The sequence below is a fragment of the Cylas formicarius genome, unplaced genomic scaffold (assembly GCF_029955315.1).
Source record: "Cylas formicarius isolate icCylForm1 unplaced genomic scaffold, icCylForm1.1 PGA_scaffold_4__25_contigs__length_36172078, whole genome shotgun sequence".
NCBI classification, from domain to species: domain Eukaryota; kingdom Metazoa; phylum Arthropoda; class Insecta; order Coleoptera; family Brentidae; genus Cylas; species Cylas formicarius.
The window spans coordinates 3787159-3809958 of NW_026844334.1; the positions used below are offsets into that span (position 1 = coordinate 3787159).

A 22800-nucleotide genomic window follows, 5' to 3' on the forward strand; every position below is an offset into this window, starting at 1 on the left:
TAAAATCGGCATTTATACGAGAATGTTCCTACTACGGACGCGCGCTACTGAAAAACCATTCCGGCCGAATTTATTGCGCATTATTTCGGTTTATCGACGCGTATAATTTGTCGATTAATAAAACAAACGGTAACGTTTTCCGTTGAGGTCGTTTGGACCGCCGTAAACTAAACTATAGCGCTTTGTACGGCAGCGTGACGTCACTGACCGTTCCCGTGGACAGATTTAACGCACCGCATATCACTTATAACATTCATTCAACATTGCTTCGTCAATCATCCTGTTGGCTTCTGTCCCCATCCGAATGATACCCTTTCAAACATGATTCATGACAAAGCTATAAATCTTCATTTATATACTACCTAAACTCACATTCAGAAATTTTTCTCAACTACCAAACACTGTAATAAATGTATCATCACACCAACTTTCAGAAACTGAAAAATTAGTTCTTTCAAAAGGTTCCAACTTCGTCCTTGCGCCACGTATTATCAATCATTTCAAATGTCGCGTCTATCCTAAACCAATTAATTGCCATCTGAAACAGCTAATGAAATTCGATTTGAAACCGCAAAAATCCTTAAAAAATCAAAACCACCTAAATCCAATATTGCGAAGTCTGGACGCATTGCCCTAAAATCTCTAAAATCCAATCCAGACATCGTAATCCTAAAACGTCGAGAACAGCTATCGGTTTTCCACTATCACTAGAAACTAGGAAACTCTACGTCGATGATACTTTTGTTATTTGGCCTCATGGTCAAGAAACCCAAGTAGATTTTCTTAGACATTTAAACTCTACACACCCGAACATACGTTTTACCATTGAGTTGGAAACTAATAATAACCTTCCATTCTTAGATATTCTTATCAATAGAAAATCAGACCTAACATTGGGTCACTGTGTCTACAGAAAACCTACGCACATAGACCGATACTTTAATGCATGACGATACCACCATCCAGCCCAAAAATCATCGGTTATCAACTCTCTTGTTTGCAGAGCCGTAAAACTATCTCAGCCCGAGTCACTGAACACCGAATTAAAACACCTTACCTCTGCTCTTTTCTCTAATAATTTCCACATTAAAGATATTAAGCGTTCCGTCAAAAAGTACACCTCACCACAACCTTCCAATAACGATGAGCCCTAAAGCAATCCTACACTTGCCACTGTGGTCCTTTTTTTCATTCAAAACATCAGTGACCACATATCAAAAGTTCTAAAGAAGTATAACGTCAAAACCAGATTTACTAATTGTCCAAATATCGCTCAACATCTTCGGTCAGTCAAAGACAACATTCCGTTTGAGATGCCAAGAGTTTACAGCGTTCCATGCATATGCGGCAAAGAATACATTGGAGAGACCGAACGAAAAATATCAACTAGACTCAAAGAACACGAAAGAGCCTTACGACTAAGACAAATAAACTGATCAGCTGTTGCCGAACACCCTCATGAAGTTATAAAAAAATTGTAAATGAAAATAACACAGGCTTAAAGAAGAAAAATGGCCAAAGTCACATTTTTCTATAAATTAATGTGGAATAAGATAGACTGTTCTGATCTTGTTAATCAGCTAAAATTGAATGGTCCCGATCTCACTACCTTTGAGCTTTAAAGAGGAAACATTAATCTGGTTCAAAATAATTTGTTATATACGTATTATATTGTTATAGAGCTACTACAAACTAGGTTTGAATAATTTTGACGTAAGTAAATTTTGGTAAATATTATTAGTTTTGGTCACTTTGTTCATTGTCATTTAACTTAAGTCTATTTATTACTGAGCAAAAGAAACAACGATGCCGCTTCGTCGAAAATTTGGCGAAAGAAGACGAGGAGATATTAAGTAACCGACATTGAAGTTCGAAGTACCATTTATTTTTCCGCAAAATGCGTTGCCTAGAAAACCGTCGGTTTATTTGTGATTCTTGATTAATGGCGCATGCTCCCGGAAATACGAATTTGTATATAAACGCGACGTTTTCGACGGCTGCCGCCATTTCTCGCGTCTCGATGTTCAATTATTTCAGTTCCAACAATTTCGGCACGTCATTATTTCAGCTTCTTGGTGGTGTTCTTCTTTTCTTTCATTCTCGAGCTGTCTATAGTCTATAGTACTTTTTCTCCAGTAGTCCATTTCTAGAGGCAATCGTTAGTTTTCTGCTCCGTTAGTGCATATTGAGTCAAAAATTAACCAGTTTTTTTTTCGAAATTCTAAGCAACTAGTTAACTCTTTTTTTTTGGCCTTACATTACTTCATAGCTCTTTTAAATATTTCATCATCTAGAAAACATCTAGTCACTCTTTAGTGATCTATAAAGATTTTCTACTCTTTTTTTCTTTAATTTATTTCCACCAAGTGCCCATTATTTCGTATTTTCCATATCTAATATTGATATACAAATAGTACACAAAATAATCTCAGCATAAATAAATTATACAGGGTGTTTCAAAACAAATTTAAAAATTTCTGTTTATTCTTGGTTTAAAATAAATAGCAGTTTAATATATAAATGAAAGCAAAGTCCACTCGGAGCGAATGTGCAGTAACGTCACGTATACTTCGCATATCTTAGCTAAAAACTTTTGATCTTGACGCGACGTTTGACGCGGATTTTAAAATTGACATGCAATGACATAAAAAATACTTTTTTTATTTTACGTTTTATTGAGTAACTTTCGTCTGCTGCAATTTTTTATAGTTAAATAAATAAATAAATAATATAAAAATAAAAATATAAATAATGAACAAATAAATACATATAAACAAAAACATTTTTGGCTTTTGATTCAAAGTTTATATAAAAAATAGCTCTCTATTTTAAACAAGGAATCGCCGCCTTAAGATTTTCGCCCGGTATACATTATTGAAAATAAATTAAAAGTCCAGATTACTTTGTGATCGATAGAGCGAACAGATTTTGATTTAAAATAAATTTTCTAAAATAAGTTACGAAACGGTTTGAAAAAATATAAAACAGGACTAGATTTGGCCTTTGGGCAACCAGGTTGAAAACGTTCAAAAAAAAATTTTTATTTAAAAATTAAAAACAACTTTTTATTTAAATAAGGATAAAATAAATAAGATTTTGGGATTTTGGCCAACGAAATTCTGCTAGAAGTAAGTCTTTAGCCGATCAAAAAACGAAAATTAACAGTGTCCAGCGTCACTTGTAATAGTGACAACAGACTGACATCTGCATTGATCATTTTGAAGGGTTCGTTTCTTTTTTTTTTTTATCCCCCCTTCCGAATATAAACGGGTGATCCTTATTTGGTTCGGTTACGTCGCCACACAGAGAGGTGAACGTGAAGGAATGTATCCACAATTATCCACCTTTATTCAAAATCGCGCCGGACCTATAATTAGCCACTTACTGTTTTTAAATTTAGTTACAGGTGGATATTTTTAGGCGGATTTCTGCGTAAACGATTGGTTAGGAATGTTCACGTGTTTTATAAAAAATATACAATAATGTTTACCTACCTGTACCTGGGACGTAGGGGAAATAAAATATCTCAGTCGATGGTATGTAAACAGAAACGGACGAAAGTGTGACTAATACGTACCGATTTAAAATCGACGTCGAAAATAACGGGCGACGTATTTTTGGGCTCTAACCCGCGATATCCAGGAAACGTTATTGCGGCGTTTTCGACCACATGGTATACCGTGGTTGATCGGTACACGAGACAGCAAACTATGAACTGAAAAACAAAAAAAAAAACAATGAGCTGTTGGGATTTTCAGAAACTAATAAAACCTCGTCGACTTCCGTAAAGCAAGTTGTTCCATGGTATACTTCGATTGAATAATGACTGCAATGGAAGAAAGCAAACCTTGGGATAAAAAACAAAGAAAGAAAACATTGAGTTTCTGGTATTTTAAAGACAAATAAAACCCGGAGATAATAGGTAAAAAATATTGCAAATTAATGACCGCTGTAACGTGCAATGCGATTGGATGATCACTGTAATGCGAAAAATCAAAATTTGAGCTGAAAACCAAAAAAATTAAATATTGAGCTTTTGGTACTTTTGGTACTCCGGGAGATTAGATAAAAATTTTTACAAATTGTTGCATGGTATACTGTGGCAACGCGGTTCACTGATGATCACCGTAATGCGAAAAAGCAAAACAAAAAATCAAACATTAAGATTTTGGTATTTTCAAAACTAATGAAAACTTATCGACTTTCGTACACTCCGGGAGTTAGATCAAATATATTACAAAATTTTGCGTGATACACTGTGCAATGCGACGAAAAACAAAAAAAAAATATTGAGCTTTTTTTTTAACTAATGAAAACTTAAATTTCTTAGAGTCCGAGAATTTAGATAACAAATATTACAAATTGTTGGATGGTGCAATGCGATTTGATCATAATGTGGGAAAGCAAACTTTTAGCTGAACAACAGAAAACGTCGAGTTTTTGGTATTTTTAAAAACTAATAAAAAGTTATCCACTTTCGCACACCCTGAGAGGTTCGACAAAAAATATTAAAAATTGTTGCATGGTATACTATGCAACCGGACTGGACGATTACTGTAATGCGAGCTGAGCTGAAAAAAAAACATTGAGGTTTTAGTATTTTTAACACCCCGAAAGGTAAGATAAAAAAATATTACAAATTGCTGCGGCGTCTGGTATTAATTGTTATTATTAAGGTATCAGAGTTTGTTTTCAATAACTAAGTTTACTATATATTAAAGGCTTGAAAACATGTTTATAAAGATCTGTTTTCCCAAGAAAACGAGACATGATGCACAAATGTCGGCGGCTTAGATCTCTTTGACAATAGTATTCGTGAAGTGCTGCAGTCTCTGACCGCTTTCAGTTTGTTGCAACATCTAAAGGAAAACCAAGTAATGTTACTATTCCGTGTGGAGTACCCCAAGGCTCAATATTAGGGCCTCTCCTTTTTAATATCTATACATACAATTTGAGTAGTTGTTTACAGGACTGCAAAATTCATTTCTATGCCGATGATACCCAAATATATTTTTTATTTATATTTTTATATTATTTTTAATTTATATTTATTATAAAATTTTTCTTCAAAATCAACGTATTAGTCAAAGATAACTAGCCGAATATACTGTAAAGTTTTTTTTTATGTATACATGTTAATGCATTAATATATTCAGTATGTATCATAATATGTTAAGATATAAGTAGCTATGAAATTAGAGACTGGGCTTTCATTTTTTTTTAAATTGTTTCCCAGTTCCTTTTTTTGCGCTGTGCTTTTGGTTTACTGCTAATAGGTAAATGTAAATACGAAGTGCAAAAAATCAACCAATATTATTATTATTATTATTATTAAGAAATTTGAATCAAGTTGAAGTAGAATTAGCCTTTTGTCATTATAAAGGACGTTGCAAAATTTCAACCAAATATATTAACGGAATTGTTAAAACGCATTTTTTTTTTATTTAAAAATCCTTAGCTCGGAAATTAAACTTTTTTGCTCCAACCCATTCTTGACGCCTCTTTTTTAAAACACCCTGTATAGTTGAAAGCGACCTTTTAGCTCTGCGGTCGTCAATAATAACCAAACAAATAAATAATACACGTAGTATGTACAATAAGATTTCAATGGGGGTAACGGCGTGTTAAATTGACCACGCGGCCTAAAAGATAAAACCAATATTTCCGTGTCCGAAAATTTAAATTTAGTGTACGAGTTTAATTACCTATAGCCGCGGCGCGTAATTTATGGCATATTTACCGCATACCTTTGTTTGAACGTCCCATAAATAAGGATATCGCGGAAAATTTTCGAATGCGGATTAATTATTTCGTCTAAAAGAAATACGTATGCGATCGATTTGTTTTGCGCATTTAAATAGCATATAAAAGCAAGTGGTTCAACGACCACCACGCCAGTTTGAAAACTATTTTGATTATTTCGGGTTCGGATCTACGAAAGTGCTGAAAGACTATCGAAAATAAAAATATAATTTCAAAATTTTTGGAAAATAGATCGGAATTTCTCGAAAATGGTTAGAGTATATGAGTTAAGTCAGAATTTCTGAAAAATAAAGCAAAATTTCTGAGTTAAGTCAGAATTTCTGGAAAACACATCAGAATTTCCGAATTAAGTCAGAATTTCCGTAAAATAGGTCCGATTTTCTAAAAAATAGTCAGAATATATGACTTAAGTCACACAACTCAAAATTTCTGAAAAACAAGTTCGAATTTTCTAAAAATAAGGCAGAATTTCTGAATTCAAGTCAGAATTTCTATAAAATAAGTTGGAACTTACGGAAAATAGTCAGAATATATTAGTTGAGCCAGACTGTCAAAAAATAAGTCAGAAGTTATGAGTTAAGTCAAAATTCCTGTAAAATAAGTCCGAACTTCTGAAAAATGGCGAGAATATATGAGTTAAGTCAGTCTTTATAAAAAATAAGGCATAATTATAGTAAAATAAGCCCGCGTTGCTGGAAAACATTCAAAATATGAGTTAAGTCAGAATTTGTGACAACTAAGTCAGAATTTCTGGGGACAGTGCCGATCTAAAAGATATACGGGATGATGCGAGTAATCTTTGAACTAGAGGTGCTAGACACGAAAATACTATTATTGCCTCAGAAATTGTGATCTATTTCTCAGAAATCCTGACTTAAGTTTGATATTCTACCTTATTTCTCAAAAATATGACCGATTAAACTAAAACCTATATTATCTTTCAGATGGTGTCTCAGCAGTTTCGAACGCATCTATATGCCTTTTGTGTAATACTAAACAAATAGCTATTTTGGGTGATACACATTTAAGGAGTAACAACATTTGTTGAAGCATAAGTGGAATGGACAATCTATTTTATCCTGTCCGGCATTTTATTGCCGACTGTGCCATTACAAATCGTACCGACTATATCTATGACATTTACAATTTATTATATAGGGGTATTCACTGTGAGTGCAATATTATACGTCTATGGAGAATGACGTGATATATTATGATTAAACAATTTAATAGGGAACCGCAACCAAAAATTCAACTGCTTAACTGGTATGGTACATGTTACATAAAAAAAGTTCCAAAATGTTTCGCAGAATCCAAAAATGCAATAATATAGAGGGTGTTCCACTTAAAAACCGAAAGTTGATATACGTTACGGGGATATCTGGCAACACCGCATGGCCAAAAATATTTTACGTATATAGCTCATATTCGCCTAGTAAGTAACCAAAATATATACTATTAGATTGACAGCCACGGGCCTGCAATTTAAACTAACCAAAACTGTACGACCTCATCGCCTTTTACCTTATCGTTTCTTACACAAAATAAATGTCCGATTAAAAAAAAAACACGTCAAATGGATAGAAGGGAATCGGAGGACGCCGAGGAACGCTAAAACCAACTCCCGCGCCTGGGGGAAGGTCGCCGGGATCCCGTGGAAGTCGGTTCGTCGGGAATACGGGGGATGCAACAGGTGGGCGCGAATTTTGCGAACCAATTGCGTTCCCGGTGCGTGGGTGACGCGTTAAAACGAGTTATAATAAACGCGGCGGCCCGTATCAGCGGAATTTAGTGAACGGTTATCGCTTCAGACTCATTGACTCCGCGATCCGTCAATCGAGGCACCCCAGCTGATTTCGTCGCGTTAAACACAACGGGACGCATCACGATACATTCGGGTAAATTTGATGTGGTTTTGCATGGCGTCGATTTTGCATTTTTTTCCGTATACCCAGAACTCGTCTGGCCGAAATCAACATAAAAATATTTGCTTAATAATTGAACGTTGATCGATAGAAATATTATTGACTTTCGCAAAGTTTTTGTCACTTTTAGATATTGGAGATAAGGGGCAAGGCGGTCCACTTAAGTCTTTTATTATTTTTTGTGACTTAACTATCAAGTCGATTTATTTATAAATTTACCCAAATTTTGGCCGTCGTGCCCCACTCTCCCCTATTTATAATGTTATTAATGTTGTTAACGCTACCCTTAGATTAGAGAGTCATATTTTCCAGTTTCAGGTACGTGCAATATTAGTGTTATAGTTTTTCTTATAAAATATAATATTTTTATTGAAATTAAATTTTTATTTACTACTTATTATTTACTATTTATTTCAATAATATCAGTTTCACTTAAAATAAAACGAACAGATTTTTTTCAATCACACCTTTACTTAGGTTTTGGCAATAAAATGAGAGCAAAGTATTAAGAATGTTTAGGTGTGATCTTCCACCCCTTCTTGGTTGCACTATTTTCTAATAATTAATTTTTTACTTGTTTACTCGCAAAAAATTATTAACCAACCAAATTATAAACCAACCAAAATGCAAACGGCGGTCACTACAGAAAAGGAGCACGCAGATCCTAATGGCGGCTTTATCCCTTTCTTCTATCGGCGGGTAAAAGTCAAATTACAGCAGACCATCTTTTCTTCATAAAATGTTAAAGAAATCTTTGCAAGTAACAACAGATTGATCTTAAAATATAAACGTTCAAGTTTGATTAATGTAGTCATCTTATTATTACAAAAGAACGGAAAACGGCCGTTTTTAATGAGCAAGTGATAATTTGTTTTGAACATAATTGCGTTTAAAACAAATAAGCAATACATTAAATAAAAGAAAAAAGAAAATCGTTAATGCTAATAATTTATAAACAAATAATATAAAAATATTTTTAAAGGTGATTTCTTGTGCATTAAAAAATGCATTTGTAATTGATGGGACTCGCATTATACTCTGTACCTGCTTATATAATATTTAAGGGGGGGCGGAGCTAAATGAGGGGCATGAACATTGTCTGGGATGACTGATTTCTATATTGGTGAAACGTAAATACCTGGGTCGTGGTTAAGATTGTTTCCTCGCTTAAAGATTCCTATAGATTCTCGAATTTTTCTTTGGTAGAGGAATTGATTATATCCAAGAACTTCGTGGTCTTAAGTTGTCCTAGTCTTAAGACTGTATCATGATGAATGCTGTAAACTCTTGGTATCTCAAACGGAATTTTTTCTTTAACACATCGAAGATGTTCAGAGATTTTTGGACAAGTGGTAAATTTGGTTTTAACGTTATATTTCTTCTTCTTATTCTTTTGGTATGAATGTACGGAAAGGCAATAGTGGCAAATGTGGGGTTTCTTTCGGACTCATCCTCTTTTTACGTTTGTGGTGAAGTACATTTTGTGATGGAACACTTAATATCTCTAATGTGGAAATTATTAGAGAGAAGAGCAGGTACGGTATTTTAATTCAGGATTTAGTGACTCGGGTTGAGATAGTAGAGGCTCTGTAAACAAAAGAGGTGATTTTTGGGTCGGATGGTGTTGTGACAATGCATTAAGGTATCGGTCCGTGTGAGTAGGTTATCTGTAAGCAGAATGACCCAATGTTAGATCTGATTTCCTATTGATAAGAATAATTTTGGTTTGAGATATAAGGTGTCGAGGACTTTCTTCTCGAACGCTTCCATCAACATATTGGCGATGACTGGTGGTTTGGCTATTAAGATGAGAAGGTTTAGAGTTTCATGAATATGGACTTTGGTAAACAGGGATTCTACGTCGTACAAAACTATCAGTTTTCCTTGTATAGGACTTTAATATAGAAGCTAGTTATTTTGGTCGAGAATATGTCGGAGAACCAATGATGCTGACAATAAGTGTAGGAGACCGTAGAGACGAGAAATTTGAGAGTCATGAGGGGTGACAGACTTTTTCACGGATTCTAATAGGGAAGACGCTTTAATAACGGATGTATGGTTGCGTTCCATAGTAGGAAGTTGACGGATCCGTCTGCAATATTTTCCTGATTTTCAGTTGAGTTCATGACCACCGTAGCATTTCCTTGATCTGTTTTTGGAATTACGATGTCGGGATTAGATTTTTTCAAATTGAATTTCACTAGCAGATTGTTCCTGGTAGATTTTAATTTTAACGAAGCTGAAAGTGTTGTTGAGAAGAGCATTTATAGCGGCTGCTTTTCCATGTGTAAAAACGGCATTTTAATTCAGTGATCACCAACTGAACTCTCTACCTGTATGGCGACGTAGAACTTCAAATCTGTATTTATTTAGATAGGGGAGGGTGGTGGGGCAAGTGACCCCTTAAACTTTCTATTATTTTTTTGTGGCTTTTAACCACCAAGTCGATTTATTTTTGACTAACTTTAACTAAATTTACCCAAATTTTGGCGAAGCTGCTGGCAGTCATGCCCCACTCTCCCCTATTTATAATTTTTTAAAAAGTATTTAATAAAAAAAAAAACCTTACTGATTGGTAATTATTTTTGTATCGATTAAAAAAATTGTTATTGGTATTTATAATATTTTCCAAAGCCCCGGGTTTATACTCCACAGTTTTTCAAAACGGACGCCTCTCGAGCCGTAGTATTTCGACGTACGTGCCAGGATAAGTCGATCGCACTTTACGCGTCCCCCGAACCGATCCCCTTAATAATATCGCCATCCGAATCCGGTTCCATTTTAATTGCAAATGGCCGATAATGTAACGCGGCTAATGATTTTATGTGCCGCACGCTAGATATTAAATCTAAACGGCCGCGTATTCCAATTAACACCGCCGGTTTTTCGTTTTATTCCTAATTGCAGATTTTCCGAGCGAACGCTATAAGGTTTAAGCCGACGTGTCGCCGCGCAGGAGGGGGCGTTGTTGTCGCGATGACCCACCGGCGCCGCCGCTGCTTCGCGGACTGAGAAACGGGCCCGTGGTTGCGGGGTGGTCGAATCATTCTGCTACCCTCTTGACCCCCACCCCGAAAAACAAACCCACACGCCGGCGTCTGGCTACTATGCAAATTGCACACTGTATCCAAGCCTTTGTCGCGGTAAGTCCACGCCCTCCCAATATTGCAGGGGCGTCGTTAGGGCACGAGAACTTTTACCCGCCCAAATTACTGTTTATTTATTTAAAAATAGTCTACCTAACAGCTCTAACTCAAAGCCCAACTAACAGGTGGGTTGCAGTACAGGACGAGTCAACGGTAAAGTTCGTTATCTCATTGGCTTCAAAAGCAAAATGGGTGATGACGTTTAACCGTTACTTTTTTATTTAAGGTAGCAAGGGGGTACACTAGGACGGGGGCGGAGCGCAACGCGCGGGGGCCCTCTGCGAGGGGTTGAGGAGACTGAGGTTATGTGCGGTTTTTTGCTTTTTAACAGGCGTTACCTAACTACTCTAAGATTTTAAGACAATGTTTTTTACATTTTTTTATGCATATCATTCATCCATTTTACTGTAAAAATAAAACCCCGAAAGGATTTTATTGCAACTTCGAAGCGTCAAGAACGAAAAACAAATTTGAAATTTTTCGCCCTCTCAAGGTAGATCGCGCTGGAGTCGTATAAATCCAAATTAAAACTGAGACAAATAAAACTAAAATTCTTGCATGTAATCAATTCTATCTATAAGCAACCTAATAATCTTAACCGCGACTCAGGTCTCTACTTGTCACCAATATGGGAATCAGTCATCCGAGACGATGTTTATGCCCATCATTTAGCTCCGCCCCCTTCAAACAATATAAAAGCAGGTACAAAGTAAATTGCGAGCCAGTTTCAGTCAAGCTCTGAAGAAGCCAACAGGATGATTGGCGAAACATTAGCAAACTCGAGTCAACAAAAACTGACTCAGGATGAATCCAAAAGTTTTATAAGAAGTGTTATATTGTTGTTTTATTATTTGTTTGTTGATGTCGCCTCGAACGAGCTAGATTCAAAACCGCTCAAAAACGGCGACAATAAATCATTTCCACGTGTTGCCTATAAAATGTAGGTCAAATAATCGTTAAATTAATAATGTGCCGATTGGCATTGTCTGAAGCGCTTTACATAACGACGATAAATCTCGATCGCGCGTGATGAATGCATCTCACAAGGTAGCCCGCGTAAATTTCGCAAATTCTTTAATGGCCCGCGTGTTTTATTTAACGTCGTCATCAGTCGTCGCCGTTTCCGCGCTTTTCGTAAACTTTCACGTTTGTTTGAACATTTTTCCTAAACGGCTGCGCATTACGAATACGTTAATTTCGGTTTTGGTTCATATAAATCGTCGTTTTCCACGCGTAGAATCTTAGGTTATGTCGATCCTAAATAGCCGATTTAAATCATCAATATTAAACCAAACCAAAATCAAATAAAACTCTTTTCAATACTCCCTAACTCATTCAAAGAAACTTCCGCAGGCTACTGTAATACTTAAACAATGTTAAAAAAGATCAAAGCCCAGTCCTTAATTTCGTAGCTACTTATATCTTAACATATTACGATACATACTGAATATATCCATTCGTCAACATGCATATATGAAAAAAAACCTGTGCAGTATTTTATTAATAGAGATTTACTTCGGCTAATTATCTAATAGATTGATTATAAAGAAAATATTTTATAATTTTCTCCAAAAGTTGTGGGCATCAGTTATTGGGAACAGCATACCATTTGCAGACACAGTAGCAAAATCATCTTTCAAACAATGCTTTACTATGCGCGGGAGGAGAAATAAGACACCTATATCGAAGATTGAAAGTGTGGACATCAATTTGGTATTTTATTTTTTCCATAAAGATATGGAGGGCAGGCATTTAAAATTATATTATGGTAAAAAACGACTGCATGATACTGTCTACGTTTTCCCATTGAGAGCCAATTTGCTTCTCGGAGTTTATACGATATGCGATCACGTCGCCTGACACCGTGAATCAATCGTAAACACGACTTTTGCACTCTCTGTATTCTGGTTACATCTTCTTGATCCAAAAAAGAACCACAAGCCGCATCTCCGTAGCGAATCCATCCATCCAATTTTAAGGTTAGTTTTTAAAAGGTGACGACTGGGATAAATGTTTTTTACAAGGACACCGTTTATATTTCGGGATTTGTAATAAAAAACTATTAACTATCAACAAATATGACTTTGTTTCTCAAAATATTCACCCTGATGATCAGTACACACCAATCATCAAAGCACTTTTCCCACATCGATTCGGGCACCTCCAAAACATGCTTTTTAAACGCATCAATCGCTTCTTCTGGTGTCAGAGTTTTTCCAGAAAGCCTATTTTTTAGTTCCTCACATCAATCTGACCTTTCTTCCATTTGGCAGTAGAAGCGAGCCTGTCGTTTGCGGAAAGCATACGTCTTCTTTTGAATTCCAGGGTTTCATCATCTGATAAGTCCCATTCAGGTTCAGTAGAACTCTTGTAGATTTATGTTATCGTTCATATCTTCTTCGTCAGTCGAAGTATCCATGTCGGGTGGAATATAGACCGTGCCAAAATGTTCTGTAAATATTTTTTCACGTTACTTTTAGCATAAATTTACAAGGAATGGAATGCTACAATACATAAGAATACGCAAAATCCAAATAATACTTACGACTTTCATTGTTATTGCCCTAATCCATCACGATCTCCTCCATAGCCGCCTCTAATTCCTTTTGAGTCAAATAACTCTATATTTTACGAACACTGGACAACGCAAAAGCTAATACTAAAGAACACGTTAGTTGTTGGATGTTTCTTCTGCATGCGCTGACTTGTCCAGACTTGCAATAACAAGGTTTTGTTATGTGGTGCATTCACCCACCAGTAAGTATTTACAAAAAATATAATCAATACAGTATTTCCAATGCATGTTTTCTGCTATGTAATCTACATGCTATAGACTTAACAAAAATGGCAATACAAATCCAAAATATTTTTTTTACTCTTTTGGGTTTACTTGTAAATTTATGTACCGCCTTTGTTAACTTTTGAAGTTATATATAAGATCCTTTACACATAAATTAGCGATTTCTACGGTTTTATGTCCTTTACTAGTGATAATAATAAAAATTCCAAATGGATGTGCAAAAATATTTCCTGAATGTGACAAAAAAATCATAGAATAGGTGGTGCACCACTGGGACAAAATGGGTTAAGAAAACTAAAACCAGTACTGAAGTCCGAAAGTCAGCGATAAACGGTAGTCCTAGATGGAGCTTTAACTTAATTAAGTTCCATTTTTCACCGTCACATTTTTTTTAATTTATCACAAAAAACACAGACAACGCTCTTTCGCCAAAACCTAACTAAGTAAATCTAACCTCAAAATGTCAAACTTCCCCATAAAAACGTTAGTCGCCAGATGGCAGGATTAGTTTATGAAAATCCCGAAATATGAAAGGCAGCCCTCATACAAACAGGATTTTTTAATGCACATATTTACGTTAAGCGTGAAGCGCAAATCACTATCAAAGTTTAGTAGTTTTTGGGTACATTTTCGCAAAACGACACGAATACATTCACTGACATGACCGTCAGAACTGACAAACCTCATAATTCAAGTCGTGGGAAATATCTCCGAAAACATCCGATTGCTCCCAAACCCGTGCGGTAAAATCCCGGAAATATCCGAAGTGACTCCGGTCCGTACGCTAGATCGGTGAGTAATTGGGTATTTTACAGACGGTAATAGAAAGATATATTTGGGTATCGTCAGCATAGAAATGAATTTTGCAGATATTAAAAAGGCCTTGGCGTACTCCACACGGAATAGTAACGGTACTTGACTCTCCTTTAGATGTTGCAACACACTGAAAGCGGGCAGCACTTGAAAAACCAAAACAGTGCAGTATTGACAGTAAAATTTTATGATTGATTTTGTCGAAATCTTTTGAATAATCCAACAAAATAAGGGCGGTCGCATTGCTCCCGAAAAATGTCGTCCGTTATATTTAATAGCGGTGACGTGCAGCTGTTCTAAATGATCTTTAATTTAGATGCTTAACTGAATGTTTTGCGAAACGTTAGCAAGCAGGAAGCAGGAGGAATCCAGAAGATTTGTAAATAGTTCGACTTTTTACAAAACTTCTGGATTCCTACTGTGTCGGTTTTTTCTGAAAGCGTTTTCAGTTCAGAGCCGTTTTGCAGTTTTCAGTCTAGCTCTGAAGAAGCGTTAACAAGATGAATTCATGTAAATAGTAATAATAATCAACTTTATTTCACAAAAGGAAAAAGCACCAGATATTGTTACAAATTTCAATTACATCGTATTTACAATTATTTAAATTTTACAGAAAAAATCTTCTATGGAGTAAGGTTCTAACTCTATCAATAACTTTTTTATTGTATATTTAAAGATTTTTAGAGTTGCAATTGTTTTTACCTCATTTGGTAATTTATTATACAATCTCAGGCACATATAATAAGGACTCCTTTCAGTTAAGGTTAAACGGTGAATAGGGTAATTTACATTTAGGGTTCTGGTATTATATCTATGAAATATCTGTGGTTCGAAGTCCTTTCGATTTTTAAAGAAGAATATCAATGCTTCATAAATATATAAAGCATATACAGTAAAAATACCTTCAGTGTTGAACACCCCTCTACAGCTCTCTCTAAATTGCATTTTTTTGACAGCCCGAAGAGTTCTCTTTTGAACCACGAAAATTTTCTGTAGTTGACCACTACCCCCCCAAAAGATAATTCCATACCTCATGCGCGACTGAAAGTTTGCAAAGTACATAATTTTTAAAGTTTCCTTATTCATATAATTTGCAACAACTCGAATTCCATAACAAATTGAATTTAATTTATTTAGCAGATAATCAATATGTTCAGACCAATCAAGAAATTCGTCAATTTGTAAACTTAAGAATTTAGTGTTATTTACAATAGTAATATTTTCTATATAATCTAGTTCTAAACATAATTAACTTCGTTTTCTCTTTGTTTAATATCAATTTATTTCCTAGAAACCAGTCATATGCCCTTGTAAAAATATCGTTGCCTTTATCACTAACGTCAGTGAGATTATTTCCACCTACAAGCCGGTTGGTATCATCCGCATAGCATATTATGCTCTCTTCTTCTGATTGTGTTACTAAATACAAGTCATTCACAAAAATAATAAATAAAATTGGACCAAGAATACTACCTTGTGCTATGCCCAGGCTATTTTCCTTAATATCCGAAAAATAACTAGTGCCATTTTGGGTTATTCTTACTTGTTGCTTCCTTCCTATTAAGTATGATTCAAACAATTTTAGAACATTACCTCTTACACCATATAAATCCAATTTTTTGAGCAATAAGTCCCTGTCTATACAGTCGTATGCTCTAGAAAGATCTAAGCACGTACCTAAAGCTATTCTTTCGCCCTCCAAGTGTTTTAAAATTGTTTTTATAAACTGAAATATAGCGGTTTCTGTTGATTTATTAGCTATATAACCATGCTGATGATTGTTGAACATTTTATATTTATTAAAAAACTCTAGGAGTCTTTTGCAAATAGCCATCTCAAATATTTTAGAAAACCCGAGCAAAAGGCTAATTGGTCTATAATTGGTAATTATTTCCGGATCTCCCTTTTTATAGATCGGTTTTATTAATGCTGTTTTAAGTTGGTCTGGGAAAACGCCATTTTCAAATGATTCATTAATCAAAAGACACAACACTTTACTTACATACGGGACAGAAATTTTTATTATACTGGTTGGAATCTCGTCTATTCCACTACTATGTTCATCTGGTGTTACCGGTGTTAAAAACATGGACTGTGAATTTACGGGTATTTTATTGGAAAATGGCGGGTATTTTATTGGTAAATCATTATTTATTTTTAAACAAGTTCATTGTGTTCAATGTCAAACGACTGATGTAACTCGAGTGTCGTTTGAGTGTCAAACCGGTCACAATGGATTCAAAAAAACTTGGTATGGACATCTACTATCTAATTATGATGGACATTTCCAATATCTGATTTTTTAATGAATTGGAACTGCACATCATTAATGCTTTAGAAATCGCAAAATGGTTAACTTTTATTGCTGATTGGTTCCCGGTGGTTGTTTGTCAGCAAGGAATAAAAGAATCAGTATATATGCCCTTATATATCTTTTGTGTACAAGCACTTTTTTTTATAAATAATGTAAATAATAGCTACATACTTGATACGGCTATTTTTATTTCTTTTTTTCCCTCTTCTCTTTTATTGTTGACGTCTTAGTAGTGCAGGTTTAACTAAAACTATTAAAAATTGACAAATAAATAATGTAGGGGCTTTGTAGGTTAAATGAGGAAGTGTGACTTCAACTTCACCTTTTGTATCTTGTAATGCAATAAAGTCATATTATTATTTAAAACTAACCAAATCACAAAAACAGATACCTATCATATTTGAATAATAACTAAGCTAAAGTGTGAATGGATTGAAAACGAAAACCATTTTATTACGCAATAACCTCACTTTCAATTTATCTGCGTTTTGCATCGTTTTCCCTCAACACGACAGAGGGCACGTATGAATAAATCGAAGAAGAAACAGGCTCGAACGGGAAATTCAACCCGCGACGAACCGAACGTCGATATTTTTCAACGAGTCAATTCGATCAGCTCCACGAATAGAGCGATAAAGCGTCATTCGCGTTATAATATTTATATAATAAAAAAAATGTTAGCACGTTGGCATCATTTTCAAATTCGCGAGGAACATTAAATTCGGCCATTCAGAACGAGTGAATCAGCGCGAAAACTTTTTCCCGATTTGCGATCGTAAAATCGCATAACCGCGTAAATAATTCGGGACGGTGGCGGAGGCGCCACGACGCTTGAGAAAACGATAGAAGCGAGTATGTTTATTTATTTACACTACGAATGGGAATGGGAATCTTTCGCTATTACTTGTGCAAATTTTAATATTTACCAATATTTGTGAGATGTGAAGGACATTTTCTACAGGGTGCATGCACAATTAAATTACATCGATTTTGCGAAAGTTGAATACTGGTCCGCAGGAGCACGATAGAAAAACCTTTCATAATAAAAAGCTGCTTCGCGCTACGAAGTTGCCCCACGCAGTGACGATTTTTCGAAAGCTATCTTGTTTTTATTGCTGCTCCTACTTCCCCTTTTAAATTTCTTATGAAATTGTAAACATTTAAAACCAAAATTGTTTGGCATCCGAAGACAAATGGGTCCGTTTTTTTATTTGCTGAGTTATTGGTATTGGTATTAAAGGGGGAGCCCTGGCGGGCGTCCAAGCACTTAGGCCACCAGATGGGCCCGTTGTTCCCCCAGGCCGCTCTAGAGGGCGTCCAGAATGCCGCCCCTCCTGTAGAAGGTCAGCAACTCCTTTAGCCCAATACCGTGCACTGAGTCCGGATCGATCAGGGCCGTTCCGAAGACATGTCAAGGCAAGGCACTCGGTGAGCAGATGATGCCTCCTAAGCCTGCAGCCTGCCTGTGTAGGTCCCTGTTAGTGATCTACACTCCCTTCTGGTCAGTCTAAGCAGCTCCCTGGTCCGAGGAAGGGCGGGCCATCCATCAAAAGCCTCGCCTGCTTCATTCCCGGAGCAACTCTCCAGCCCCCCGCGGCCCGGTCTCTCGCCCAGGCTTCGAGAGCTCCCCGCCCCACACACGGGGCGATCCCCAAGCGGGGCTCTGGCCCTATATGCCGCCTATGCGAGGAGCCCTCTGTGGCTAAGGCGTCCGCTGCCTCATTGTCCCGGATACCGGTGTGACCCGGGACTCAGACTGAGGTAGTTCGTCTTCTAAATTTTCATTAGGTTCGACTACCATCTCCACTTCGTCTTCAAATTCTGTTTCATATCTTCTTCTAACAGGGAAACGTATGCTTCATGCCACGGTCTCCACATTTTAATGTGTTAAAAAACAGAAACATTCAAAAAATGTTTATTTGTAAGGTTCTAATAAATATTTATCTGTATCCTTATGACGTACCTATATCTACAGCGAATATAATCTAAAGTCTTAAAAAAGACTGTGGTTGTTTACAGATCGAATAACTATGTAGAAAACACAAAAATACAAGAAGAAGAATATTGTTAACAGGCACAGGCACAGAAGACAAAAATAAATTTAGATTAAGAACAATAGATATTACCTGATATTAAAATAAGAGCTTCTACGAAAATACTCCCCAGCATCAACGCTTAATCAAATTTAAAACGGTTCATTTACGTTTCAAATAAAAATTGCAAGTTTCTACAAATATTCGTTACGGTCCATATCAGGCAAGAACTACATAATGCAGAATAAACATCTGTGGGAAAAATACTTAGAACGTCAAAACAATAAATGCACTATATTTCTGGTCGTACAATACCTGTAAATATTAACTTCCAGAAATTTAAATAAATAAAATAACGATATAACGATCCACGCGTCCCCCATAGTTTCTGATTATTTTTTAACTACGAGAAATGTCGGGGCTTTAATCTAAGCCGCAGATTGTACCTCCATGCGATTTATATTTATGGATAATTAAAGAGCGCCCATCAGTTTCGAGCATTCGAATCGAAAAAAACTCAAATATTTCGGCAGGTATTTCGGGCAGCGTCGGGGAAAAAATTCGTCGCGAGGAATTTTCGGAAACCTCGTTGCCTGAAACGGGCCCGATAAATCACTCCCTATCGTTCGGGATTAACGCGTTAAACTCTTTTGGCACCTCGTACGCCAATACGAGAGATAAATGATTACGATACACCGACGGTCTGTAATTTTTGGCCTATCCGTACGGGGAGCGAAACTGGAATGCAATAAATAAAGAACGCGATGCGAGAGTAAGATGTTCACTGAAATGTATTAATCTCGGGTACGAAAACGAACGGGTACCACGTAACAATTATACCGTATATCACCGGGCACGATCGACCTGCGTTCCACTTTTAGGCGGGATTCGAACGCAACTTCCTCCTCTTCTTCGGTGTCTCTGGTAGCAGGAGGCGAGTACTTCAACGATCGCGTTTTATCCCTCTGACCTTTATGAACATGTGTTCCAAATACCGTCTTCAAAAAGGTCTATTCAAAATCCAGTGGTTTTGACGACCTTCAACTTTTTTAAATTATTTTTTTATAATGTTTATTTCTATTAACACACAATAACGCGTTTTACCACAAACCGAAACTCAATTTTACGTACTCTTCAGGAGAAGATTAAAACTAAACTTAATAGAACAAATGCTCGCTATATATATATATACACATCGGGAAGTGGGAGAGGGAATTAATTACGCACTGTTCAAGCAACCTCTGTCCTTGTTCAGTGCCTTATCCCCTCTCTTAACAATTTCTAAGCTTTCGTAGGTATCTAATTTTCTACTATTATTTACATGTTTAACTAATTTTAAATTACTTATATCTACCTTATGATTGTTGAACATATGACTACGGCTACACTTGATTTTTCTAATCTACCAAATTTTAAATGAGCTAAGTGTTCCTTAAATCTAACATTAATTGATCTTTTGGTTTGCCTTACATATGACTTGTCACAATCGTTACAACATATTTCATAAATTTCCGACTTTTCAAGGGTATCTAGTTTATCCTTGGGATTACCCAAGAGATTTTTTAATTTTGGTCCGGACTGATCGACACTTCGAAGATCTGCGGCTCTGAAGACTCTACCAAGTCCACTTGTATATTGGGGAGAGAAAGGAATTGAGACTACTTTTAAATTTTCCTCATCAGCTTGAAAAGTCGATAATTTATGAAGTTTGTTTTTAAATCTAAATTTCCTAATTAACTTATCGATAAAACTATCTTCATAGCCACTGATTCCAGCTACCTTTTTTATAAGGCTTTCTTGAGTTTCTTGAGTTTCGGTTTGTGGTAAAACGCGTTATTGTGTGTTAGTACAGTGCCGAAGGTTCCAGTCAAGAGTTTGATTTATTTCTATTGACTTTTAACAAAAGTATCGGATAATGTCAACAAGAAAAAAAAAACATACTGTTTCGAACCTCCTGAGCTACGAGCGTTCGCTGTTGGGGGCCTTTGACAATGGGTATCAAGTAGATGCTATATATACTGACTTCTCCAAGGCCTTCGACAGGGTTGACCATGGCATCCTGGTCGGGAAGCTCTCAGGGAATCTTTGGAGACCTTCTAAATTGGTTTCGCAGTGATATCACTAACAGGAAGCAATCAGTTAAACTTAAAAATTACATTTCGTTAGAGACTGTTGTGACGTCTGGTGTCATATATATGTTATAACATCACCTCTTGACTGTCATCCATTACAAGATGATCTTGATAGGTTTTCTTTGTGGTGCAGACAAAACAATTGTAAGCTTTATAGCAGATCCAAAAATCCAATAATTTTCATCTATCATTTGAACTCCGGATCGCTCGAGAGACAGAACGTAGTTAAAGATCTTATAGTTTGGCTCGATTCGGAGCTCACATTTACATATCACATTGATTTTTATGACTAACAGAGCTATGCGATTGCTTGAGTTTGTTTTTCGGACTTTGAAGGATTTTGAGAACATCTTTACGTATAGGGAGCTATACTGTGCGCTTGTGCGTTCAATTTTAGAGTATGCTAGCTGTGTCTGGCAACCATACTATGCAATTCACAAGGAAAGAATAGAGCGTGTGCAGCGTAAATTCCTTAGAGGGATAGGTTTTAAATTGGGAATTTCATTTGAGGAAATAAACTACGAGGAAATGATGAAGCTTTTGAATCTGACATCTTTGGAGATTAGGCGCATATTTTTTGACATTAATGCAAGAAATAAGGCTCTTTTTAACATTGATTTTCATAGGACCAACTATGGCGTTAACTCGCCTATGAATTGAATTGAATTTTACTTACAAATAACGAGCATATTGATTTATTTTCTGACTCTCTCATTAGTTTTAATTGCAAAGTAAAGAAGACTGGTAGTTTAGCAACTATAAGTGTTGTTTGTAAGGGTTGGTGTTACTATTTTTCTTAGGTATTAATAAATAAAATAAAAATTTTAATTTTAATTCGACCAGATCGATACCGTTGCTCGTTTGGTTTCAGTTACTCGTCTTGGCCGCTGTGTTTCAACAAGTCAAAACGGAAGAACCCTCCAACGTCACGTTGTCGTTTGACGGCGCGAGCAGAATGAAACGAAACACCCCCCGAAGAGGCAGACACGAGCACCACCATCTCGAGGGCCGGTTCGTTTTGCACGGCATGCACCCCCCCTACATGCACGACAGCCCGTTCATGTTCCCGCCCGGCAGGCACCTGTCTCCGCGCGACAATCAAAAACTGCTCCATCACGAGTACCAGCAGTACGAGATGGCGAAGAAGGACCAAGCAGTCGACTGCTGCCCGTCCGTCCTCGAGATGGTGGAGCCGGAGGGCGGCAAGAATGACCAGGACATCTACGTCGAGCTGTACAAGAGCGAGAACTACAGGCAGAGGTCGGTTCGCGGGATTGTCTTTCTGTTTCGACTTTCTTTGACATCTCGCGTGTGCTTTTTCCAGGTTTTACGAGCTGTCTTGCCATAAGGATGTGCTGAACAAACCCTGCCGGTTTATGGAAAAGAAACTCCACGAACATTCGAGGTGCATCCAGATGCACAGCTACACGTACGCGCTGGTGAAAGACACGCCGGATCACAGGAATAAGAACCTGCCCACGTTTCCTGGTCAAGGTGGGTTATTAGAAATCGATTACCTCTGTCGTGCTCTTTGTTGTTTGTTTGCTAAGTTCTACGTTAATTTGGTAGACAAGTATTTCATAAAAATTAAAATGCCGTTGACAACATTGTCACAGTCCTTTTGGTTTTTAAAATACAAGTCATTTTTTAAATTGTTGCATTTTGGAACTTCTTTATTTTCAAACTTTTATAGATTTCATCTTCGTCGAATGCAGTGGCGTCGATAATTTTGGTTACTTATTTACTATTTTTGAGTTATAAATCAAAGATATGTTTCTATATACATGTTTTGGAGATTATAAAATATAAATGTTTTTAAAATTAAAAAAATATATAATAGTATGTACTTTTTCTCTGTAGAATGCAGTAGTGTA

At 36.3% G+C, this 22800-nt stretch overlaps 1 protein-coding gene across 2 annotated transcripts in view; it reads left to right on the top strand.

The window, feature by feature from the left end:
• LOC132700652 (uncharacterized) overlaps window positions 1–22800 on the top strand; it is a 170678-nt gene that overhangs the window by 145016 nt on the left and 2862 nt on the right. The window contains exons 3-5 of one of the 2 annotated variants that reach the window (XM_060668117.1): window positions 10596–10831; window positions 21798–22186; window positions 22251–22420. In XM_060668117.1, the coding sequence (XP_060524100.1) occupies window positions 10796–10831; window positions 21798–22186; window positions 22251–22420 (595 nt within the window). In that variant the 5' untranslated portion in view covers window positions 10596–10795. The remainder of the gene's footprint in view (window positions 1–10595; window positions 10832–21797; window positions 22187–22250; window positions 22421–22800) is intronic. The other variant, XM_060668118.1, reaches the window with a different exon arrangement.